General features: G+C 38.2%; 1 protein-coding gene across 2 annotated transcripts in view; it reads left to right on the top strand.

The window, feature by feature from the left end:
* Nucleotides 1–24237, top strand: part of LRRC58 (leucine rich repeat containing 58) — a 48090-nt gene that overhangs the window by 5466 nt on the left and 18387 nt on the right. Inside the window, exons 2-4 of one of the 2 annotated variants that reach the window (XM_043594263.1) lie at nt 9996–10124; nt 10775–11052; nt 14038–20024. In XM_043594263.1, the coding sequence (XP_043450198.1) occupies nt 9996–10124; nt 10775–11052; nt 14038–14246 (616 nt within the window). In that variant the 3' untranslated portion in view covers nt 14247–20024. Of the gene's footprint in view, nt 1–9995; nt 10125–10774; nt 11053–14037; nt 20025–24237 lie in introns of those variants that run through there. The other variant, XM_043594264.1, reaches the window with a different exon arrangement.

Here is a 24237-nt window from a genome sequence, read left to right as displayed (position 1 = left end):
CAAGCCTGATGAACAGAAATGCAATGTTGACAAATACACACCACAGGAACTTGTAAACACTACAGTTTTGATTTAAATTCAGCAATAGTTTCTTTTCTCCTTTCAGAAGCATGTTTGGAAACAGTGTGTTTTAGAAATTCCCACAAATCATGAAAGGCTTCAAGTCTCTAGACCTTTGGAAATTGAGCTTCAAAGTGAGAAAATAAGCCTGAGAGTGTAAATTTAATATGCTGACTGTGTACTCTGATTAATGGTACCCATCAGTTGCAAAAGAGAATTTATATGATTTTGAAATAGTGGGCTTTTTATATTTTAGAAGATGGAGATACTTTCTGCCAATGTCAAGTAACTACTAAGGTTTGGTATCCTTTCTGTCTGTGTACCTCCCCACTTACTCCAAAGCATTGATTAAAGGAGACATGGAGTCATAACTGACAACCAGATACTAATTTCTCTTAGTTCTTGACTTAAACAAATAGGAAGGAATATTTAAGTTTGCTCTCAGATTCACTCTTCCCTTTCTTCACCTTCTTTTCTTTTCTTCATCATTAGATTATATTGCAAATTGTTATTTAACTATTGAATTCTTCATGAAAGGACTCCCAGGATTGCTAAATTTTTTCCCAGGTAGTCTTCTAATTAAAACAGGCCCTTTTCCAGGATAATTTCAGTGATTTGGGCCCCAAATGTTCTATTCTATTCTACTCTATTTTATTCTATTCTAGTAGCTCCCCTCACTGAAAAAGAGATTTCTGAGTAACTAAGCATGAACTTATACCATATTTAGTAGGATCAAAAATCCTGCCCAGAAACCTTTTTTACCAGTGCCTAAACACTTATGTGCAGGAGAATTCAGTCTTCTATGCAAACAGTTGATTGTTGCTACAAGATGATCTTTGAAAGAGAAAAAATAACATATCAAAATTAAAGTTGTCTGCTACTTTTACTAAGCATTATAAATCAAAAGGGAGAAATACAATCTTGGAAAAATTTGCATAGTCAAAAATAGGAAAAGAGTATCAATGTATGTTTAAAATGACAAAACTTCAGGGGCACCTGGGAGGCTCAGTGGTTGAGCGACTGACTTCGGCTCAGGTCATGATCTCATGGTTTGTGAGTTCGAGCCCTGCGTTGGGCTCTGTGCCGCCAGCTCAGAGCCTGGAGCCTAGAGCCTGCTTCTGAATCTGTGTCTCCCTCTTTCTCTGACCCTCCCCCATTCATGCTCTGTCTCTCTCTGCCTCAGAAATAAACATTAAAAAAAATTTTTTTTAATAAATAAATAAAATGAAAAAACTTCAGATTCGGGCTGGCTTTTTAAATCACCATATTATCAAGGATGGCTGAGATTATGGACTAGATAAGAAATTCACAAATGAAAGAAATTATACCTGGGAAAATACATATAATAATGTACTCACTAAAGGACTTTAAAATAAGTATGTTTTCTAACTTCAGAGAGGTAAAGGCAGGAACTTCAACAATGAAACAAGAATAAGAAGATTAAAAAACCAACAATTATGAAAACCTCAGTTAGAATCCCTAGAAATGAAAAAATGTAATTGTGAACTAAGTGTGCTGAAAGGTGGACTGAAGTCAGCTGATGAATGAATTGGTAAGCTAAAAGATCTTACTGAGGCATTCTCCTGGAATACAGCACAAAAAGATAAAGAAATGGAAAGTATGAAAAAAATGTTTCTTTCATGGAAAATTGATTCCCACATTCAAACTGCTGTTTAGTAGAAATTCTAGAAAGAGAATATAGGAAAGGCAGTGTTTAAAGCAATAGTAGCTGAAATTTTCCACAATTAAAGAAAGAGTGCTCTAAACTGATATCTTGAAACACCATAGTAAAACTTTAGAACAATGAGAATACAGAAAAAAGACACAGCTCCTAATGAGAAAAAAACTGATTACGTACAAAGAAACAATAGTAGTAATACTGGGTGTAGTAAGATAATGAAATAATAGCTTCCTAGTGCTAAGGAAAAGTAACTGTCAACCTAGAGTTTTATGCTCAGCCAAGCTGTTATTCAACAGTGAAGGAAAGAGATAAAAACAGAGACAAAGGACTCGAAAATTAAGACCATGGGTCTTTGCTGAAAGGACTCGTAAAATATATACTCCAAGAAAAATGGACTTTAAAAGAAATAGCAAGCTGTTTACTAGCAAAGGCTTATACCTCACAGGTTGAAAACAAGCTTATCTGGGCCCAACCTATTTTTAGGTATAAGTGGGAACTAATTTTAATAAAATTCAGAATTATAAGAAGAGGGTTAAAACGGCAGAGGAGTAGGGTAACCCTAAGCTTGCCTCCTCCCCCAAACAGCTACATAAATAGCAAAATAATCAAATAATTCTGAATACCCAAGAAATCAGAAGTCTTAGAGAACAAAGCTGCATGTCTGCAAACAAACAGAAACACCTGTGGAAGGTAGGAACTGCAGAAGTTGATATGTGGGAGAAAAGAGCCATGGGTGCTGCTGTGGAGAGGAATCCATGATCCCAGTGAGCAGAGTACAGAGTCTAATGTTTTGGAGGTTAACACCTGGTGGTGCTTCTGCAAGGAAGCAAGCAGCATGATCTGAGAATCCCCTGGGTCACATGGGGAGAAGCATGTGACTCCCCTGCTTGGAGTGCATTTGGTAGAAGTGATACGGCCTCTCCGGGGGCAAAAGACCTGGCAGGCACTGTAGAGCTGCTCCATTCACCAGTGTAGGAACAAAGACACTGGCTGAGGACAGCAAACCCTGGCTCTGACAATGTGTTACGATATCATAAACTCTGAGCCACTGCTTCTGTGCAAGTCAAGTGACCATTTCCTGGGACAAGACAGCACCGGCCACAATACAGTGAAACCCTCCCCCAGAGGATCACAGCAGGCTGTGGGGGCCTCTGAAGTGTGGGGTTCAAACACAGCCATGCCTGAGAGAAAACTGAGGAGAGCTGCACCACCTGGCCGGTGGACAGCTCAGACACAGCCGGGTGGAGGTGGGGATCTGACAGAAGCCAGGGACACAGGAGGGGTGATTGCACATCTGCAAGGGTGCAAACTTCCCACTCCAGAGACTAGAGAGCAGGGTGAAGCCATTTTCACTCCTAGCCCACCAGCACTGATGGACCACAGTGAGCTAAATAGCACCACCAAGTGGAGAAAGAATCTTTTAATTTTAATTTTATTTTATTATTTTTTTTCTTTTTTGTTTTTCTCCCCTCCAAAATGACAAGACACAGGAATTCATCCCCAAAAAAGAACAGGAAGAAATGATGGCCAGCGATAAGATGTCTGAACTAGAATTTAAAACAATTATAAGGGTTCTAGCTGGGCTTGAAAAGAGCATAGAAGACTAGAGAATCCCTTACTACAGAGATAAAAGAATGAAAATCTAGTCAGGCCAAAGTTAAAAATGGTATAACCAAGTTGCAAACCCAAATGGAGGCCATAACAATGAGGATGGACAAAGTAGAGGAGTGAATTAGTGATACAAGAGATAAAATTAATGGGAAATAGTGAAGCTGAAAAGAAGAGGGAAACAAAGGTAATGGAGCATGAAGGTAGACTTAAGGAACTTAGCAACTTATTAAAATGAAATAGCATTTGTACCTCAGCAGTCCCAGAAGCTGAAGGGAGAGGAAAAAGGTCAGAAAGTTTATTTGAGCAAATTACAGTTGAAAACTACCCTAATCTCGGGAAAGAATCAGACATCCAAATCCAGGAGGCACAGAGAACTCTCATCAAAATCAACAAAATCCAGCCAACACTAAGACATATCATGGTAAAATTTGCAAGATACAGAGATTAAGGAAAGAATCCTGCAAGCAGCAAGGGAAAAAGCAGTTCCTAACCTACAAAGGAAGACAAATCAAGTTATCAGATCTCTCCACAGAAAACTGGCAGGCCAGAAGGGAGTGGCATAATATATTTAAAAAGCTAAATGGGGAAAATATGCAGCCAAGAATACTTTATCCAGCAAGGCAGTCATTCAGAATAGAAGGAGAGATAAAGATTTTCCCACACAAACAAAAACAAAAGGAGTTTGTGACCACTAAACCAGCCCTGCAAGAAATATTAAAGGGAACTCTTTGGGAAAGAAAGACCAAAAGCAACAAAGACTAGAAAGGAACAGAGAATATCTCCAGAAACACCAACTCTATAGGTAACACAATGGCACTAAATTCATATCTTTCAATAATCAATATGAATGTAAATGGACTAAATTCTCCAATCAAAAGACACAGGGTATCAGAATAGATTAAACCCACAAGACTGATCTACATATTGCCTACAAAAGATTCATTTTAGACATAAAGACACCTCCAGATTGAAAGTGAGGGGATGGAGAACCATTTATCCTGCTAATGGACATGAAAAGGAAGCCGGACTAGCCATACTTAGATGAACTAGATTTTAGAACAAAGACTGTAACAAGAGAGGAAGAAGGGCATTATATCATAATTAAAAGGTCTATCCAACAAGAAGATCAAACAATTGTAAATATTTATGCCCCAAATTGAAAACACCCAAATACATAAATCAGTTACTAACAACCATAAAGAAACTCACTGATAGTAATACAATAATAGGAGACTTTAACACAGCACTTACAGGAATGGACAGATCATCTAAACAGAAAATTGATAAGGAAACAATAGTTTTGAATTACATACTGGACCAGATGGCCTTAACAGGTATATTCAGGACATTCCATCCTAAAGCAGCAGAATGCACATTCTTTTCAGGTGCACACAAAATTTTCTACAGAATAGCTCCATACTGAGTCACAAATCATGCCTCAACAAATACAAAAAGATCGAGATCATACCACGCATATTTTTAGACCACAACACCATGAAACTTGAAGTCAGCCATAAGGAAAAATTTGGAAAGACCACAAATAACATGGAGGTTAAAAAAAATCCTATTAAAGAATAGGGCTAACCTATTTCCTGGGCTAACTAGGAAATTAAAGAAGAAATTAAAAAGTATATGGAGGCAGATGAAAATGAAAACACAGTAGTCCAAAACGTTTGGGATGCAGTGATGGTGGTCCTAAGAGGGAAGTATATTGCAATTCAGGTTTATCTCAAGAAGCAAGAAAGGTCTCAAATATACAACCTAACCGTACACCTAATGGAGCTCCAAAAGGAACAGCAAACAAAGCCTAAAGGCAACAGAAGAAGGGAAATAATAAATACTAGAATGGAAATAAATGATACAAAACAAACAAAAATAAAAAAATGGGTGACTCAGTTGGTTGAGCATCCAGCTCTTGATCTCAGTTCAGGTCTTGATCTCAGGGTCCTGAGTTTGAGCCCACATGGGGCTCCACACTGGGCATGGAGCCTACTTAAAAAATAATAATAATGATAGAAGAAACCAAAAAACCCAGTAGAACAGATTACCAAAACTAAGTGCTGGTTCTTTGAAAGAATTAATAAAATTGATAAACCCCTAGCCAGACTTATCAAATAGAAAAGAGAAAGAACCCAAATAAATAAAGTCACAAGTGAAAGGTGAGAGATCACAACCAACAACTCAGAAATACAGACAATTGTGAGAGAATATTATGAAAAATTATTTGCCAACAAACTGGATAATATGGAAGAAATGGATAAATTCCAAGAAACGTGCAAACTACCAAAACTGAAACAGGAGGAAATAGAAAATATGAATAGACCCATAACTAGCAAAGAAATTAAAACAGTAATAAAAAATCTCCCAACAAACATGTGTCAAGGGTCAAATGGCTTCCCAGGAGAATTCTACTAGACATTGAAAGAAGAGTTAATACTTACTCTTCTCAAACCGTTCCAAAAAATAGAAATGGAAGGAAAACTTCCAGACTCATTCTACGAGGCCAGCATTACCTTGATTCCAAAACAAGCAAAGACCCTACTAAAAAGGGGAATTACAAGCCAGTATCCCTGATGAACATGGATGCAAAAATTTTCAACAAGATACTGGCAAATTGAATCCAACAGTACATTAAAATACTTATTCACCACAATCAAGTGGGATTTATTTCTGGGCTGCTGGGGTGGTTCAGTGTTCTCAAATCAATCAGTGATACACCACATTTATAAAAGAAAGAGTAAGAACCATATGATCCTCTTGATAGATGCAGAAAAAGCATTTAACAAAATACAGCATCCATTCTTGATAAAAACCCTCAACTAGTAGGGTTTGATGGAACATACATCAAGATCATAAAGGCCACATGCGAAAAACCCACAGCTAATATCCTCAGTGGGGAAAAACTGAGAGCCTTTCAGCTATGGTCAGGAACAAGGCAAGGATGTCCACTATTTAACATAGTACTGAAAATTTTAGTCTCAGCAATCAGACAACAAAAAGAAATAAAAGGCATCCGAATCAGTAAGGAAGAAGTCAAACTTCCACTATTTGTAGATGACGTGATACGCTATGTAGAAAACCTTAAAGACACCAAAAAATTGCTAGAACTAATATATGAATTCAGGAAAGTTGTAGGATACGAAATCAACATACAGAAATGTGTTGCATTTCTATACATCAATAATGAAGCAACAGAAAAAGATCAAGGAATTGATCCCATTTGCAGTTTAACCAAAAACCATGAGATACCTAGGAATAAACCTAACCAAACAGGTAAAATATCTGTTCTCTGGAAACTATAGAACACTTATGAAAGAAATTGAAGAAAACACAAGGAAATAGAAAAGCATTCCATGCTCATGGATTGAAAGAACAAGCATTGTTAAAATGTCTATACTACCCACAGCAATCTACATATTTAAGGCAATCCCCATCAAAATACCACCTGCATTTTTCACAGAGCTAGAACAATCCTAAAGTTTGTATGGAACCACAAAAGACCCTGAATAGCCAAAGCAATACTGAAAAAGAAAAACAAAAATGAAGGCATCCTGATTTCAGATTCCAGGCTAAATTATAAAACTATTGTCATTAAGGCAGTATGGTACTGGCACAAAAACAGGTACATAGATCAGTGGAACAGATAGAAAACCCAGAAGTGGGCCCACAACTATATGGTCAACTAATCTTCGACGAAGCAGGAAAGAATATCCAGTGGAAAAAAGTCTCTTTAACAAATGCTGTTGGGAAAACTGGACAGCAACATGCAGAAAAATGAAACTGGACTACTTTCTCACACTATACACAAAACTAAATTCAAAATGGCTGAAAGACCTAAATGTGAGCCAGGAAACCATAAAAATCCTAGAGGAGAATGCAGGCAGCAACCTCTCTGACATCAGTCATAACAACTTCTTGCTAGACCTGTCTCTGGACATGATTGAAACACAACAAATGAACAAAAGATATTGAGACATACTGTGGCATTAGAAAACACAAGTCTAAATATATCAACAATCAAGTTGTGTACGTTTGTAAAGAGTTCACTTGAAATAACCCAATGAGTTAAAAGTAACAAGATAGAAAAAGATGTATCAAGTAAATCTCTACCATTTTGCATCTGTGCTACTGCATTAGGCTCCAGACTGTTCATCCTGCTTCCTCTCCTCCCATCATACTCCCCTCTCCCCACCACTTACCATGCTACTTTTCACACAGTAGCCAAGTGGTCTTTCTAAAGTGTAAGTTAAGTTAGACAATTAGCCTTTGTTCAAAACCCTTCCTACATAGGATAAAATCCTTACTAAGGCCCAAAGGTCCCTCTGATCTGGCCTTCCCAGGCTATCTGTCTGACCTCTGACCACCACTGTCCCACTTCTACTACACTGATGTACCCACACTGGCAACACACCAAGCATTTTTCAGCCTCAGGGATTTGTACTCATTTATTCTATTCAGATCTCCATTCACATGTCATCTAAGAGAAACTTTCCTGAGCACCCTGTCTAGAATTTCACTTTAATCACCATCTGATTACCTCCCTTTTTCTTTATAACACTTAAACATATCTGTCATAATCTATATGTGTTCTCTGATTTATTTTCTATCACTAGATTGTAAGGTCAAGAACTTGGTCTTATTTGTACCATATTCCTTGGAATAGTGCCTGGCACATGGTAGGTGCCCAGTTCATATGTGTTAACTAGGTACTTTATATTATATATTACTCTATTTTGAAGAAGAAGAAACGGAGGCATAACGAGAATAAGTAATTGGTCTAACTTCTTATTCTGGTGAATGGTGGATTAAGTGAAATAAATACTAACAAATAAAAGAAGACAGTATTGATAATGAAAAGAAATAAATTTTAAGGCAAAATGGATTAAAAGGGAAAAAGAGAAATGCTTCATGTGAGTTAAGGAACAGTTTAACAAGGATTTATCTGTATTATAGCTCCTGTATTTTCAGAGGGAAAGAACAAAACTTGGTAATTATAAAGGGAAGAAGGAAAACTATGGTTCTGGTAGAAGACTAAGCAGCAGAACAAGAAGGCCAAATAATGAGAGATAATTGTAAAAATTTGAATTGCAGTTAATAAGCTCAGTCCTAGTAGCTACATATTCATTGTACATGTGTAAAATATGAACAAAAATAGACCATGCTCTAGGCCACAGAGAAACAAGGTTATGCAGAACATATATTTAACAACAAAGCTCCCAACAAATTAATAAGAGAAAGCCATATAACTTATGAGAAAAATGGGTAAAGGATATGAACAGGCAGTTCTCTAAAGATACACAGATGGCCAAAACATACAAAATTCACTAGTAACTAGAGAACTGCAAATTTAAAAAACAGAATTGTGTCATTTGTCATACAAATAATAACAAAAAACTAAGGGAGATGATGATAATAAGTGTTGGCAGGTTTACGTGGTAAGAAGTGCCCTTAAATGCTAATTGTGGATTTGTAATTAGCTGTACTTCTGCAGAGTAACTTGGCTTTACCTTTTAACATTTCCCTTTTAACCTGATTTCCTAAAATCTTCCCCTGGAACTCTGATTAAATTTGGATGGGGCTTCGATTTTGTAGCTTTAAAAATACCCCAGGGAATTCTTACCCTGGAAGTTTGGGTATAGTAGGTATTTTCTCTTTAAGACACACTTAAAGGTGTCTTAAAGAATGCTAGTGTCTACTGAGTTAGCAGATTTAACAGGAAGACAAAACAGTAATGAAAAAGATCTGTATGTATACATTTTAATTATATTTATATACATTGTAAGAAATGATTCTGCCACTCTCTGCCGAAATCTTTTGGAGAGAGCCTTTCTACAATCATCACCACAAAAAGTAGCAGTACGTTTTGGTGCAATATATTTTATGTCTGAAATATTGTTAACTTGATGGAAAATAAGGTGACTATCTAGAACTTTAATTTCATGATAGTGGTCAGTTTTACATAATTTATTTAGATAGTTCCTGAAGAATGCATTTGCAATAGTAAGAACAAAGAAGAAATGTAGAGTTCAGCCATGTTTTTCCACTGTCTTCAGAAAAAGGTTAGTAGTTTTCCCATTGCCTCACAGTGCATCAAATCCAAGCCTACCATCACAGAATTTGGGCTTCATGTAATCTGGCTTTCATTCAGCCTTCTCTCTGGGTTCTTCAATATGAATTCTCTTCTTCTGTGTTAAAAGATGTGTTTGTTGTCCCAAAAAAGCTCTCCCCTCCAACCTATTTTCTTTCCTGCATTTGCATGGGCTAAAGTCCAGCCAAAGTCATAACACTTTTGCAAAACCTGTCTCAGTCCCTACTACTGTGTCCTTTTCTTCTCTACTTTTTAAACTTCTCTATTATTTATGGACTGTTCTGCTTACTTTGGTATCTTAATCATGTTATTCTTATTTATGTCTTCGTTTTGTGTTTAATTATAATATTGTCTAACGATGGCATGTCTTACCTGCTTACCTGTCATATAAGCTCCCTGAAGGTTGCTTTATTTCTCTAGAGACCATATAGCACTTAGCACATCCCTAAGTAAAACATTTGCTGAATTAATAAATAAATGTTTGTTGTAATAAAGACATTGGAATTTCTTGTCCAGTTTTTGTTTGTTTACATTTGTTTTTATTTGTTTTTACAGTTTAGAGTGTTTATATCTCGGAGGAAACTTCATCAAAGAAATCCCACCAGAATTAGCAAATCTGCCTTCTCTAAGTTACTTGGTATTATGTGACAACAAAATTCAAAGTGTGCCTCCTCAGCTTTCACAGTGAGTAGTTTCAGGCAATCTAAGTACACACAGAGATCCAGGCTTAGGAATTTTTGTCCTAAGTATTCATCCCACGTATTTTATATGTAAAAGAGAATTAGACATTCTCAAAGTAAATGATACATGAGAATTATAGTTTTGAGGTTTGCTGTGAGTTGAGTTGCTTATTTTTAATACTACTTTTAAATGCCCTGGTTTATTCCTCAAAATATTTGGTTAGCCAGTTTTCTCTAATCAAAAATAGAGTAATTTGGCATAGATTTCTCTAGGGTTTATGGAATTTTAATTGATTTTATATTTGATATGAAGCATTCCTGTCCTGATGAAATAATGTGAAAGAACTTGCTTTCTGTTGCATTTTAAATCTTTGTAGGTGTCTGAATGATAAGGCATACTAAAAAAAAAAAATCTTTAAATCTAGCATTTGTATTAGCCTGGCACATCAGAATACTAATTCTACACTCTCTAAGATTCCATGGGCAAATGTCATTTCATGATATTTACAAGTCTGCACTCTAGTTTCAGTTCCTTTTTATTTTACTTCATTGACCTTAATTGCTCATTCTCTTGGGGAAATCAAGCTCTTCGCTTAACTCTCTCGGTAGTTAGCTTGCTCCCTGCCATTGATTTTTATACTACCTTCATTGTAGGTTGCATTCACTTCGTTCCCTCAGTCTTCACAATAACTTGCTGACATACCTGCCTCGAGAGATCCTCAATCTTATTCATTTGGAAGAATTGAGTTTGCGAGGAAATCCATTGGTTGTTCGTTTTGTTAGAGATTTAACCTATGACCCTCCAACTCTCCTGGAATTAGCTGCACGGACCATTAAAATTCGAAATATTTCCTACACTCCCTTCGATCTTCCTGGGAATCTTCTTAGATACTTGAGTTTAGCCAGCAATTGCCCAAACCCAAAGTGTGGAGGTAAGTTCATTCAGTATATATGTTTCCTGTTCCTTGAGCTTTTTTTTTATATTGATAGTCGAAATGTTTTTAATTACTTGTCTTCTTTCAGAGAAAGGCATTTAATCTGTTTCTGTTTCCCTCATCCTTTCACCCTTTTACCAAAAAGAAGACATTTCTCCCATCTCCCCCTTCCTTCCTTCCTTTTTGTTTTTCATTGGTTTTGCTTTTTTGCTTGTTTGTTTGTTTGTTTTTACAATTCATACAGAAGGGAAATACCCAGAAAGTCTCAGCATGTCTTTGAACTGTCATAGGATAGTAGAGTAAGACAGTAAAACGAGAGGAAATACAAAAGAAGCATTAAACAGTCCTGACAGTTTAAGTTTGCGTGAAAATCAAGTGAGATCATTAGTGAAACTGCTTTGAAACCTGTAGATTAAGAACCTGTGGAAATGTAAGATTATTTAAGGTTTATTTCTTTATTTTGAGAGAGAGAGTGAACAGGGGAGAGGCAGAGAGAGAAGGAGAATGAGAATCCCAGGCAGGCTCTGCACAGTCAGCCCGGAGCCTGATGTGGGACTCAAACTCACAAACCGTGAGTGAGATCATGACCTGAGCTGAAACCCAAGAGTTAGACACTTAACTCACTGAGCCACCCAGGTGCCCCAATAGTCCTAACAGTTTAAAAAGAGTCTCCAAAATGTGTAGCCACCTTTCATATTTATTTGAAGGACATTTTCATAGACCCACTGAGTATCAGGTACCTTCATAGAACATGATTCAGGATGTAGGAGAATGGGCTGAATGTGCCAGTTTTGGAATGTACCCTGGACTTATATATTCTTGTAAATCCCTGGCTCAAAATTTCTTGAGTTTAGAGTATTTGGAGAGAATTAAAGAAATGGTAGACTGTAAGGCAGAGTAAAATAGGAAATCAGAGTACTATTGGAAATCAGTGGAGGGAGAGAGTATATTTAATTAGGTCTGGAAAAGAGATGATTCTTGAAGTATGAGTTGAATTTTGATATGGTAAAATTGAGGATAGGAAACTTTTCAGTTGGAGAGAGCAAAATTGGAGACAAAACAGTATGGGGCACACTATGGTTTGAGTAATAATTGCTCAAATGTGCAGTTAGGGAAGTAATGAGAGAGGAGTAAAAGATACATTGAGGCCTAACTATGAAGGGCCTCAAGTGCCAGGGTGTGTGGGTGGGAGCTGGTGACTGATAGCAGGTCATTTTATTTTGGCTCTCTCCTAAAAGACTTCTTTTTAAAAATCCAATATATGAGGCTACAGAAAGGTTTTTACTATTGTAGGAGAAATGTAGGTGCTAAGGAAATGGTGCATAATGATGATCAGAGCCAAGTGAGATTATCCCTGAAAGTCCCATTGTGTCTTGAACTGTTTGAAGGTTAAAAGAGAAAATGATTTAGGTTCCTCAAAGAATATTAAAAAATAAAAACGACACTGTTGGTTTAAAAAGGAAAAAAAAAAAAAAGACAATACCCTGGGCCGTTTCTGGCCACTCACTCTTAGAAATAGAAGGTGTTGTGCTGTGCCAGATTAGATGTGCTTACGCTCTTCTTCTCTGTGGTTCTCCTTTCCCAAGTTGGCTTTGACAGTGGTAAGGGACAGTATCCTTTTAAATGCTTTTTTTAAATGACTTCTTTAGTATGTTGGCGTGTCCTTTATCTCAGAAACAAAAATACTTTAAAAATTATTAGTTTAAAAGTTAAGATTATTAATTATAAATTGAGCCTTTGATATTTTCCCCTCAGACTCATTAACTCTTGAACCCTAAGTTAAACAAAAATAAATTTATATCTTGTGTGGATTTTTTGTCTTTGTAGAGTCTGAGATCTCAGAAATGACAAGGTAGTATTGTACTGTTTTAGCGCATGGTAACTCTATAATGCTTTATTTTATTACTTCCATCTGTTTTTAGGATGCTAACACATTTTAGGGAATTTATTATCAATATTAACTGACCACTTTATAGCATGTATTTATTTTCCTAAATTGTTCAAAGTAACATACCATGAAATACCCTTTTTAAACTATGAATTATTCTTACAGTATCAGAAAACTTTAAAGTTAATGGGGAAAGTATTAGGAAAAAGTTAAATAGAAATCATTGTTTCTCCTTTCCTTGAACCACATCTTTTTACTTTAGTCCCTTGTGTGATATACACAGAGTAGTTGGTGCCAGAGGAATCTTAGAAAAAAGAGGTTGAGATCCGCTGCAGAAAGGTGATGGGACCCAGAGTTGTAGATGTTCCAGTTAATACTGAACCCTGAGCCACAGCAACCTCTGCTTTCCTCTCAGCTCTAGCTGTATTTTTACTTAGCTGAAAGACCCCAGATTCAGGAGCACTAAAGTAGGAATCAGAAAAGGGGAATACTAGTTTCAGTCTACCTAACAATATATAATTGTGTGAAAATCAAGTGAGATCATTAGTGAAACCGCTTTGAAACCTGTAGATTCAGAACCTGTGGAAATGTAAGATGGCATTTTGCTTTCCCAGTGTATATGAACAGGAATACCAGAAGTCATCTCCTTCCTGCACATTTTGTAAATGACAACTTAATCTTTTAAGATCATTATTAAAGCAGTTTTGTGGGCTTTTTTTAAAGCTTCTTGACTGAAGGGTAGTACCAAGGAGTAACTTGGGGAACAGAGGAAGAACACAACGGTGGGTATCCTGTAATCTCTCCATCAGCCCCTGTCCACCAAGTCACCCAGAGAAAACAAGCTAAGTAAACAGTATCCCTTTAATGCCAACTCCCTTTAAGTTAAATCTTATCTGGCCTTCTCTTTGCAGCCAAATTGCCATCCCTAAGACCTTCTAGTATTTCTGTAAATACCTATAGAAGCAACTACTGCTTCTGCTTAAAAGAGAAGACTGTATATGACTTTTCTTCAGAATGCTGGAGAAGGGGTTGAAAAAGAAATGGCTCTTTGCTTTGTAATGATTATTTTGTACTTAATTCCTTCTTCTTTCCAGGAGTCTACTTTGACTGCTGTGTCAGACAAATTAAATTTGTGGACTTCTGTGGGAAGTACCGCCTCCCACTGATGCACTACTTATGTTCCCCAGAGTGCTCTTCCCCTTGCAGTTCCGCCTCTCACAGCTCCACATCCCAGAGCGAATCTGACTCAGAGGATGAAGCTAGTGTTGCTGCACACAGAATGCAGAAAGTTCTTCTTGGTTGAAAAGAATGCAGGGTGGTGTGAAACACTAAAAGAACTGAGCAAACGTGGTTAGAAAAGAAAATTGAAGTTCACTGGAAACCAGATCTTCATCTTGAATGTCTGTGAAAGAGTCAGAGATGATGGAAAAGATTTTGTATTTCATCTTCTTATTCAGCAGGAATGAGTCCAGTTCCATGTTTGGATTCTTTGAATATAATTCACTCTGAATGGCAGTTTCAAATTTAGCTGATTCCTTGCAGTTTTCACTTAAGTTTTTCATGAACCATACAGCACATTGGAGCATTCTGAAGAGCAGTGTTATAATAAACCATGGTGGTGTGACTTGTGACAGTTGAGATGAAGAAAGAAGTGATCAGAGCTGTAATTATTACCAGAATTGTTCTTGGGTTTAGGCTGAACACTATCCCATAACAGGATCTGCCCTCCCTTCTTGTATCACCCGTGTGTCTAGATTACAGAGCCATTCAGATAAGTTCACAGATGGTTACATAGGACCTAACCCTTTCTGACCTACTAACTGGTAAAGTAAGGAATATAACTTTTATGTGAGATTTTAAAACTCTTCAGTACTGCTCTTTTGTTCTATATGATTGTGGTTTCCCTTCTATAATCCAGCAATGACTGTTATAGTGCCTTAATCCTAGCAAGGTTTTAGAAATTTATTCAAGGAATGATGCCAGAGTAGCCTGTATAATCTGACATACTATGCAGAACACTGTAAAATATACTTTAACAGAACTAGATAAACAACTATATATCTGACATCAGAGCTCATGGCCACCTTAACTTGAATTTTTTGTTTAAACATGAAGTGATCCCTTGTAAGCAATCACTTTTGCATTTAATGGGAGGCAACAGTCTTGATTAATCTTTTCATTAAGACAGATAATAGCTTTTGATTTAAAAATCTGTCCGATTTCTTTTGACAGAAAAGAGATGTAAGCTCAGAAAACTTCTTTGTATCTTGCATTAAAGGAGTGGGAAGATGATTTAAAAATTTTTAGCTCACCTCTGACTCCTTTGCCTGTGTGTACTGAACTGTAACTTTCTGTACATTTTAAAGAAAAACTAGAAAACTACTACAACAAGCCAAATAAAATTGTTGGCAGCACTCATTTATGTAAAGACTTTAAAGCAGTCTCGAAATCGTGTGAAATAGAGCAATTTCTAAAACTAGTTTAACCATAGAATACTTTATGAAAGTAATGTATTGATAACAAGAAATTTATTGAAGACATCTAAAGTATAGCAGAAAAATGTGTCACAAATTAATTGCTATTAGAAATGACCAAATTTTTATTAACTAGTTTAATATGCAATAAAAATTCAATGATAGTACAATTATAAGTTGATATTATAAAATGCACAACACATACTAGCAGTCATTAGATAACTGACCAATAATAATAACATGATGTTTTGTTGGTAAATGTTACCTATACAGTCGTACGCAGGTCAGAAACACATTGGAACATCAGAGGATCTCCTTTCTGACTTCTTGGCTTTCATGACTGGGGCACACCATTTCTTAAAACCAGATTGTTGTATAATAATAATAATAATAATAATAATAATATGTACATATGTTAGGGTTTTGTCTCATATGTTATTTTTTATTTTAGAAGAAAATATACTGTAGGATAGTTCAGACTTTATTATTTTATTCATGAAACATCATGAGAGTTTCATGACTGCAGTTGTGAAACGCTGCTATAGAATGAATCCCTTCACCTCGTTATAACGTAGTAAGATTCTTTTTTCCTTTTGATTCAGAAATTGTCTGTCTGTAGAAGTAATCTAGTATGTTTCTGCTGCCTAGCAATGTAGTACATGGGTGATTATATCATAATATGGAAGTAATGGAAAGCCTTTGTTTACTTTTCCACTTGAGCCACAGCAAGCTGCATACTACAAAATTAGGAAAGGTAAAGATGACTTAGGCAGTGCCTAAGTGGCAAACCCAAAATGTTTGTAACTGACTTAGTTAATATCAATACATAAAATATTTTCATAGAAAATAATGTATTCATAGTAATATATCCAAATTGATAGGACCAAATTTTTCTGGCTTAAATGCCTCAGTTTACTAATTTATTACCAGCTTGACCTAAGTAACAGCTTGGGTAATCTTCTGAGAGTTAGTCTTCGTAAAATAAATGGGTAGGTATGTCAGTATAGTATTTAACCATACTTACCTCTTTCCAGCTTCCCAGAAAGAAGTTATACTGATTGGTCTTTACAGATGTAAATAGGTCCAACCAGAAACAGTTTCTGGCCTTTGCTTTATATGTAGATGTATACCATAATATACAACAAAATGTTTGTTGTACGTGGACATTTGAAAATCTAAGATCAGTGTGTAGCTGTCTCTAGTGACTTTTACAAAACTCTACATTTCAGTTGTTAGTTTTATCTTTTTTGGTTTTTTGTTGTTGTTGTTTTGTTTTCAGGAGTTAAGGTGCCAGTGTTGCAGGGGGACCTTGGGCTAGTCTTGTCCCTTGAACACAGATCAATATATTTTTTCTTTTAAATCTTTGACCTAACCTTTTATAAGAGCTGCTAATAATTTCTAAGATTTTTTGTTTCTCTCCTCTACCTTACCTTTTTTCATAAACGGTGATTGGTAGAAATTAGCCAGAAGATGAGATGCAAGGGACTTGATAATTTAACAACCAGATAATCAATTCCCGAATCATATAGCTATGTATTTTAAATGTAGTCTCTCTCTTTAGTTGCTAAGTCATCTGTTTGTGTTTAAACTAGTTAATAAACTTTATTTTTTGAGATTTACAAAACCTGCGCTAATTTTCATAGTGAAATAAGTTTTTGATACTGCTCTAATTTTAGTGACCAGAACTTTTGTGTATCAAATTACTTCACCACAGCATTAATGTGTCTAGAATGGAATTCTTCAGTGTTAATATTTGAAATGGAAATGGGTACATTGAACATTCTTAGTAATCTTTATTCTTAGAATCCAATTCTCAGCATCACCAACTCAGTTTGAATAGTCCTAGGATTTTAGGAAATAGGAAGATTAGCTGATAGAACATTTTGCTTCCATGGTGCCAGGGGTTGGCTGACCTAACGACAAGCTAGTCGAGGTTCTTAGTATTCCTTGTATTTGAGTACCAGAGGTAGATCTGAGGGTTTACTGTTCATATTTTACTTCTATATGTATGTCAGAGGAGTCTCTTATTCTGAAATTTCTATTCTTTGGAATTTTAAGTAACCAAATTTAAAAATAAAGATGCATTGTAAACTGTACCTCAAATTTGAGAAATTTTTATGTTGATGTAGATGAAAGTTAAAGGCAGTCCACGCTAGTGCAGTGTGATACTGCAGACCAATTCTGCCAAACATTGTAAATATCAATTTAAGCAAAGAGTAGGAAAAGGCTGTTTGCTGGAGTGTTAAATGAAAGAAATCTTTATAACAAAGGGCAGGAAAAGAGAAGTCATCAGACACCCCAGGATAGCCCTGAGCCAAGAAAGTTCTTTAAAGTAATAGTGAATTGTTTTAAAATCATGTGGCCCATTGACAACCATCTGAAAGTCTTTATCACTAAGTTTCTTTGGTTTCTGCTATTGGGAGATTATCCACATCCCTCTATGATGACAAGCCAGCAAGTAAATAGGATTTTCTTAGAGCCAACTTTGCTCTTTCCAAAGGGAGAAAGTAATACCTCATTAACCTGAAATTTATGGTACAGCCTTAGTTAGTGTTTACCTTTTCACTATGTAAAAAAAGAAAAAAATACTAAGCAAATAATTGGTGCAAATAAAGTTTGATCTTTTAAAGCATTTTAGCAGTATTTATTTATATAAAATGTTTTTCTAAGTAATAAAACCCTTTGTAGGCAAAACATCAGTTATAATATGTGTATGTAATTAGTTAAGCTGCATTTATTTAGAAATACCTAATTTTTACTTAAATGACCCTCTTCTTATCCAAAGTAGAGATTGTATTATGTTAGTATAAATACTCTGCATTTAGTCCAAAATAGCTTTTAAAAGTTCTGCTGGGTGTTAACAATAAAGGCTGATACGTATGTTTTTAGGCAACATGATCTGTGATACTTATTTCTGATTCTGTCTGTGTAGAAAAGAAGTACCTGACTGTCACTGTTTCTGTATTAAGCACCATACTCTGTATAACACTAATGTGATGAATTTAATAGAATCCACTTTTGTATTTTCATTACAGCCATGATCTTTTTAAAGGCAACAGTGTCTTCATATATGCTCAGAAAGTGTGTGCCTTAAATCCTTCATTGTAGACCCAAAGTTTGGGGCACTGTCATTTAGTAAGTGGTTTATGACAGCCTAATGACCTTTTGCATTTGACTTGAGGGAAGTAGACTGTGAGTGACCTGAGGAATTCCTTCCCCTAAAACAGGGCCTAATGTGTATGAGTCTAGAGCTTCTGGAGAAAGAATCCTAATCATGCATACTATGGGAGAAGGTCAAGCCATAAGGATCAGGGTCCTCTGAAATAAAATCAGTGAAAGGTAAATTCTTTTTTATATTATTTTGTAAAGAAAATTTATCTGCTACCACTAAGGGTGACAGCATATAAAGGCTGTCATGTTAATAGCATGATGCAAAGATTTTACTGCTGTGAGGCCTAGGATATTTTGAGTGGTTTCTTTGTAACACTAGGTTGCAAGGGGCTATGTTTTAGCATTTTTCATGTAAATATCTCCATTTTTCTGTCTCTCCGTGGTCCATATTTGTTGTGAATTGATGTATAAAATAATAGTTCACTAACAACAAACATTATTGAATTATTACTCACAGGGTAATACTGATTTAGGTGCTACTAGACCTTTACCTGGGATTTGTTAGTCTCAGTTTGTCCTAAGGTACAGTATTCAATCTAGTAAATATTAAAACTTACTAGTTTAATGAAGGTTATGTATATGCCATTGTACCAGAAAGCCATGGTTTGACTGACTATATGCGTTCACCAGAACTTACTTTCTGTAGTTGTGAATAAACGGGATAAAACTTTTATTCTAAATTGTAGTTAGAAGAAACTGGGATAAGATTGAAAATGCTGTTGCTGGTACTATAAAACATTACTAAATTGGTTAGTTCTTCTGTCTACAACTGATGTTTTAAGAGAATCCTTTTAAACTCAAATGGTTGACATTGATGTGGTCATTGATGTGATGTATGTTATTTAGAAGGAATATTAATTTCAACAATCACTTTACAACAGTTTAATCATGGAGAGACCTGTGTGCCTATAATTGGTGTTTGTTGCATTTCTGAGCCCACTTTGTATTCATGAGAAACGAAAGTATAATGGGAGAAATATTTTAAATTACCAGTATTTTAACTTTAACTTTTTATAAAGTTTGGGACTTTAAAGTATCAACAAAGGATATTGAAAATATATGTACTTTTGCTTTAGTCAGATTACTTTTTATTGTCTGATTTCTTAATTTTATCTACTTGAAATCTTGTGAATTACAAATATCTATAAATATATAGATATTTAAAACTTAATGATAACAATAAATGTAATTCAGCAACATGATTCAACAATTATATTTCCTTTTCAGAATAAGATACAGTTAAGTACGTCAAATTTATATATTACTTGGTAATGGCAAATGCTCTAAAAATATATTTAAGCTACTTCAATTCTATACCTCCTTTTTCCCCCCACAGGACTCACAAGAGAATGTGATGTTATATTAACCCTCTGTGTGAATTTTGCCTTATTAAACATTGTGCCTTATTTTATTAAAAGTGCTTTCTTGGAATTTGATTCTGTATTCTGGAAAAGTGGCAGTATTTTAATTTAATTGAACTTTTAGAAAATCTAAAATCTTATAATGTTGGTATTTGCCCGGTTACTTGCTGTACCACTGCTCATCTATTTGTTGAACTTTTTCAGTACATGAATACATACATTAAATTAAGCATGTATTAGCATTCACTCTCTGTGCTGGATGCAAAGGATAAAAGATGAATTAGACCAGGTACCTTTCTACCACAGTTCCTTCTGCTTCCACAGTCTTATCAGACTTATGGATGCATGTTCTAATAAGAAGTTGGTGAGGTCATTTTGCTGATGAAGGTCAGGTACTCCATTTCATTTAGTCCAGAATCAAACAATCTTAACACGAAGTAGTATAGTACTAACAGCACACTAATATTACGGTACTTAGTATTGTTCTTTAATGCCATTATTTTGGTGGCCCTATAACACCTGACATTTTTCTAGATTCCAAAATTGGAAAGAATATTGTGGTTGGTTATGAGTTGAGGTAAGCAGAGTGGGTAGAAAAGACACATTCTTTGCAAAACAAAACAGGTAAATGTTTCAAATTTGCTGAGATGGAAAAAGCTTACCACTTCCCTGGTTAGTATATAGGAGGGCTTCTTGGCTAAGATAGGCTCAGAAATTGAAGGGCAGAAGAGAAAAAAACATTGGGTGTGTTAGGGTCAGGGTAAAGATAGGAGCCAAAGGCTAAAAAATTTTAGCGGTCAAAGGCTTTATTTAGGAACTAAGGTCTCGGGCGAGGTTCCGTGACTCAGAGAGAGAGAGAGAGAGTGAGGAGTCAGGGAAGTCGCCCCCAGGTGTGGTGGGTGAGGTTTTTAAGCTGCAGCGGGTCCAGGTTTAGGTCCAGGTGGGCCTTTTTCGCATCAGGTCATGCTGTCGCTGGGTGATTGGTTGACTTCCAATTCGTTCTGGCACGCTACTAGGGGCTTTTCATTGGGTTGCGCTGGCAAGATGGCCGTCCCCTCTACTGTGGTTCCAAAGACATCCTAACATTCCAACCTCTTACTGGTGATAATGGGCGACGGATCTGATCTGGCTGCTTCCTGCGGGTGTAAGGGCGACGTCATGTTATGTGGGGTCTGAGGTTGGAATGCGGGAATATGGCCGGACCACCATCTGGTGAAATGCAACCTGGGAAACTTCATGAATTCGTTTTCGTACGAAACGGAGAAAACAAGGTAAGAGCATAAGTATTATACAGATACCAACTAGTGGGGTGACTATACTGAGGAGCCAAGTTAGGAGGGGTGATTGCCACCAGGAGGTTAGGGGGTCTGAGGATCCTGGGTGGGCGGATAGAGTTTTTTAGATTTCCTTTAGGTGTTCTATATTGGTTTCAACTAAGCCTGATTCATTGAGGTAGTAGCAATATTCCTCCCTCAGGAACAGGCATGTCCCCCCTTTTTTCTGCTGTCAGGAGATCTAGGGCTCGTCGGTTTTGTAGAGTGACCTGTGCTAGGGAGTTGATCTGCCTTTGTAAGGCAGATAGGGAGGTTGCTGAGGCTTCTAATTTATTGAGGATGTCTCGGCCCAACAGAGGGACAGGGCAGGAGGGGATGACTAGGAAGGAGTGGTGGAAGTGGAAGCCATCCAGGCAGCAGGTGAGTACCGGTGTGCATGGGGGAATGGAGGGGGTGCCATTTATGCCCATGACAGAAATGGAGGACGGCGTGGTGGGGCCGGAGTAGCTCGGCAGGACGGAATAGGTAGCCCCGGTGTCCAACAGAAAGGAGATGGACTTACCCGCTACCTGGAGTTTTACCTTGGGCTCAGCGTGGGTCACCGGAGTTACTGAGTCTGGGCCTCATCAGTCGTCATCCTCCATCTCCAGCAGTTGGAAGGCAGAGTCCAATCGGGGTGACGCCTCGCCACGTGGGGGCATTGCTAGTCTGTCGTCCCCTGGGTTAAGACAATCGGATTCCCAATGGCCCATTTGCTGGCACAATGGGCATGGACTGGTAGGCTTTTTGGGATGGGGACACTGATGAGACCAATGGCCTTCTTGGCCACATTTAAAGCTTGGCCCCGGAGGGGGCCATGGTCCAGAGGGCTTTATTGTGGCTGGCCTCGGGGCAGCTACCAAGGCTTGGGTCTGTAATTGTACCTTTTGTTGGAGACGGGCCTATCGCCTTTGTTCTTGAGCTTCCTCTCGGCCATTAAAAACTTTAAAAGCCATCTTTACCAGGTCGGCCATAGGGGTTTCAGGACCATCTTCGGCCTTTTTTAGGTTTTTTTTCCGAATAGCAGGGGCTGATTGGGAAATAAACTAGGTGGCCAATACTGTGGCCCTGGCGGGGGTGGTAGGGTCTAGTCTGGTATACTGGGTAAGTGCCTCTGTGAGCCGGCTAAGGAAGGCTGCGGGGTTTTCATTGGGGTCCTGTGTTATTTCTTGAAGTTTGTTAAAATTTACTGATTTGGTTGAGGTTGCCCTCATGCCTGCTAGTAGGCACGGGATCATCTGGTCCCGGCGCCGGTGACCATTGCCTGCATGTTGGTAGTTCCAATTGGGGTCGGGCGCCGGGACAGCATCGGCCCCTACAGGCATAGTGGGGTCGGTCATGTGGGTTTGGTCTGCATGTTCCCTGGCTGCGGCCTGGATGCGCTCCCTCTCCTCAGGGGTGAGGGTAGAGGTGAGGATTACATGGATTTCATGCCATGTGAGACTGTAGGCTTGGGCAAGCTATTGGAACTCCTTAATGTATTGGGTGGGGTCAGACAAGAATGACCCTAGCCGCTTTTCAATGGTGGATAAGTCTTGGAGGGAGAAGGGGACGCGAACGCGAACCAGGCCTTCAGGTCTTGCCACCTCACGGAGAGGTAAGATGGCCGCTGGGGTCTGTTCGCTGGGAGGGGCCTGAGCACGAGTTCGGGATGATATGGGAGGTGAGGGCGGGTCGGCTGGAGGTTGGGAGTACGGAAGGGGGCGAGGGCTGGTGCGCGGCGTGGCTAGATCCTCTAACAGGTCGGAGATCGGGGAAGTTGGTGAGGTGGGGTCATCAGGGGTTTGTGGGCGGGCAAGGAGCATGCATGCAGAGGGGCAGGAGGAACATAGGTTGGGGCGAGACCTGAGGTCCCAAAAGGCCACGACGTAGGGTATTTCTCCCCATTTTCCCAGCCGATGGCAGAAATTGTCCAGATCGGTTAAGATTTGGTTATTGTAAAGACCCCTCGGGTGGCCATTGAGAATCATTATCTAATTTGTACTGAGGCCAGACTGCAGTGCAAAGACGGATGAGTCGGTTACGACGAAGTTCACCTTTTCACCTTGTAAGCCCAGGAGCCGTAAGTTTTTTAACAGACATTCGGGGGTAGGTAAGAGATCGAGGAGGTTTAGACTCGTTACTTGCCATTGGCGTGGCAGGGCGAGGCGTCCCTCGCGCCGCAATAAGGGGCCTATTGGTGTGCCGGCCTTGCGGCGTGCGGAGGAAAGGAGACTGACTTGCGAGACGTCTCTCGTGGGTGTCAGCTGTAGTTGGAGGAGGGAAGGAGGGGTCTGTCCTACTTACCGCCTCCTGTAGGCGCTTGAGAGTAGGGTGGTTGGCCTCTGGCTTGGCAAGGAGGGAGCTCAGCCAAGGGAGGCGAGCTACTACCTCCCCCCGACTTTCGGCACCAAATGTTAGGGTCAGGTGTAAGGCAGGGTAAAGATAGGAGTCAGAGGCTAAAAACTTTTAGCAGTCAAAGGCTTTATTTGGGAACTAAGGTCTCGGGTGAGGTTCTGTGACACACACACACACAGAGAGAGAGAGAGAGAGAGAGAGAGAGAGAGAGAGAGAGAGAGAGAGAGTGGAGTCAGGGAAGTCACCCCCAGGTGTGGTGGGGTGGAGTTTTTAAGCTGCAGTAGTTCCGGGTTTAGGTCCAGGTGGGCCTTTTTCGCATCAGATCGTGCTGTCGCTGGGTGATTGGTTGACCTCCAATTCGTTCTGGCACACTACTAGGGGCTTTTCGTTGGGTTGCGCTGGCTGGCGAGATGGCCGTCCCCTCTACTGTGGTTCCAAGGACATCCTAACAGGGTGTAACTGACCTCTTTCCTTTCTTGAGGATAAAACTGCTCCCTAAGCAGCCCCGTTGGGATGTTCTCCTTAGAACAGGTGTCTGAAGAAAAATTTTCTTTAATGGCTTATAAACTGTAGATACTAAATAGGAAGGCAGAACATTTCTGGGGATAGTAACACTTGGACATGTCCTATCCACATCA

The sequence above is a fragment of the Prionailurus bengalensis genome, chromosome C2 (genome assembly GCF_016509475.1).
Source record: "Prionailurus bengalensis isolate Pbe53 chromosome C2, Fcat_Pben_1.1_paternal_pri, whole genome shotgun sequence".
In the NCBI taxonomy this organism is placed as follows: domain Eukaryota; kingdom Metazoa; phylum Chordata; class Mammalia; order Carnivora; family Felidae; genus Prionailurus; species Prionailurus bengalensis.
This window is presented reverse-complemented; position numbering and strand designations above follow the sequence as displayed.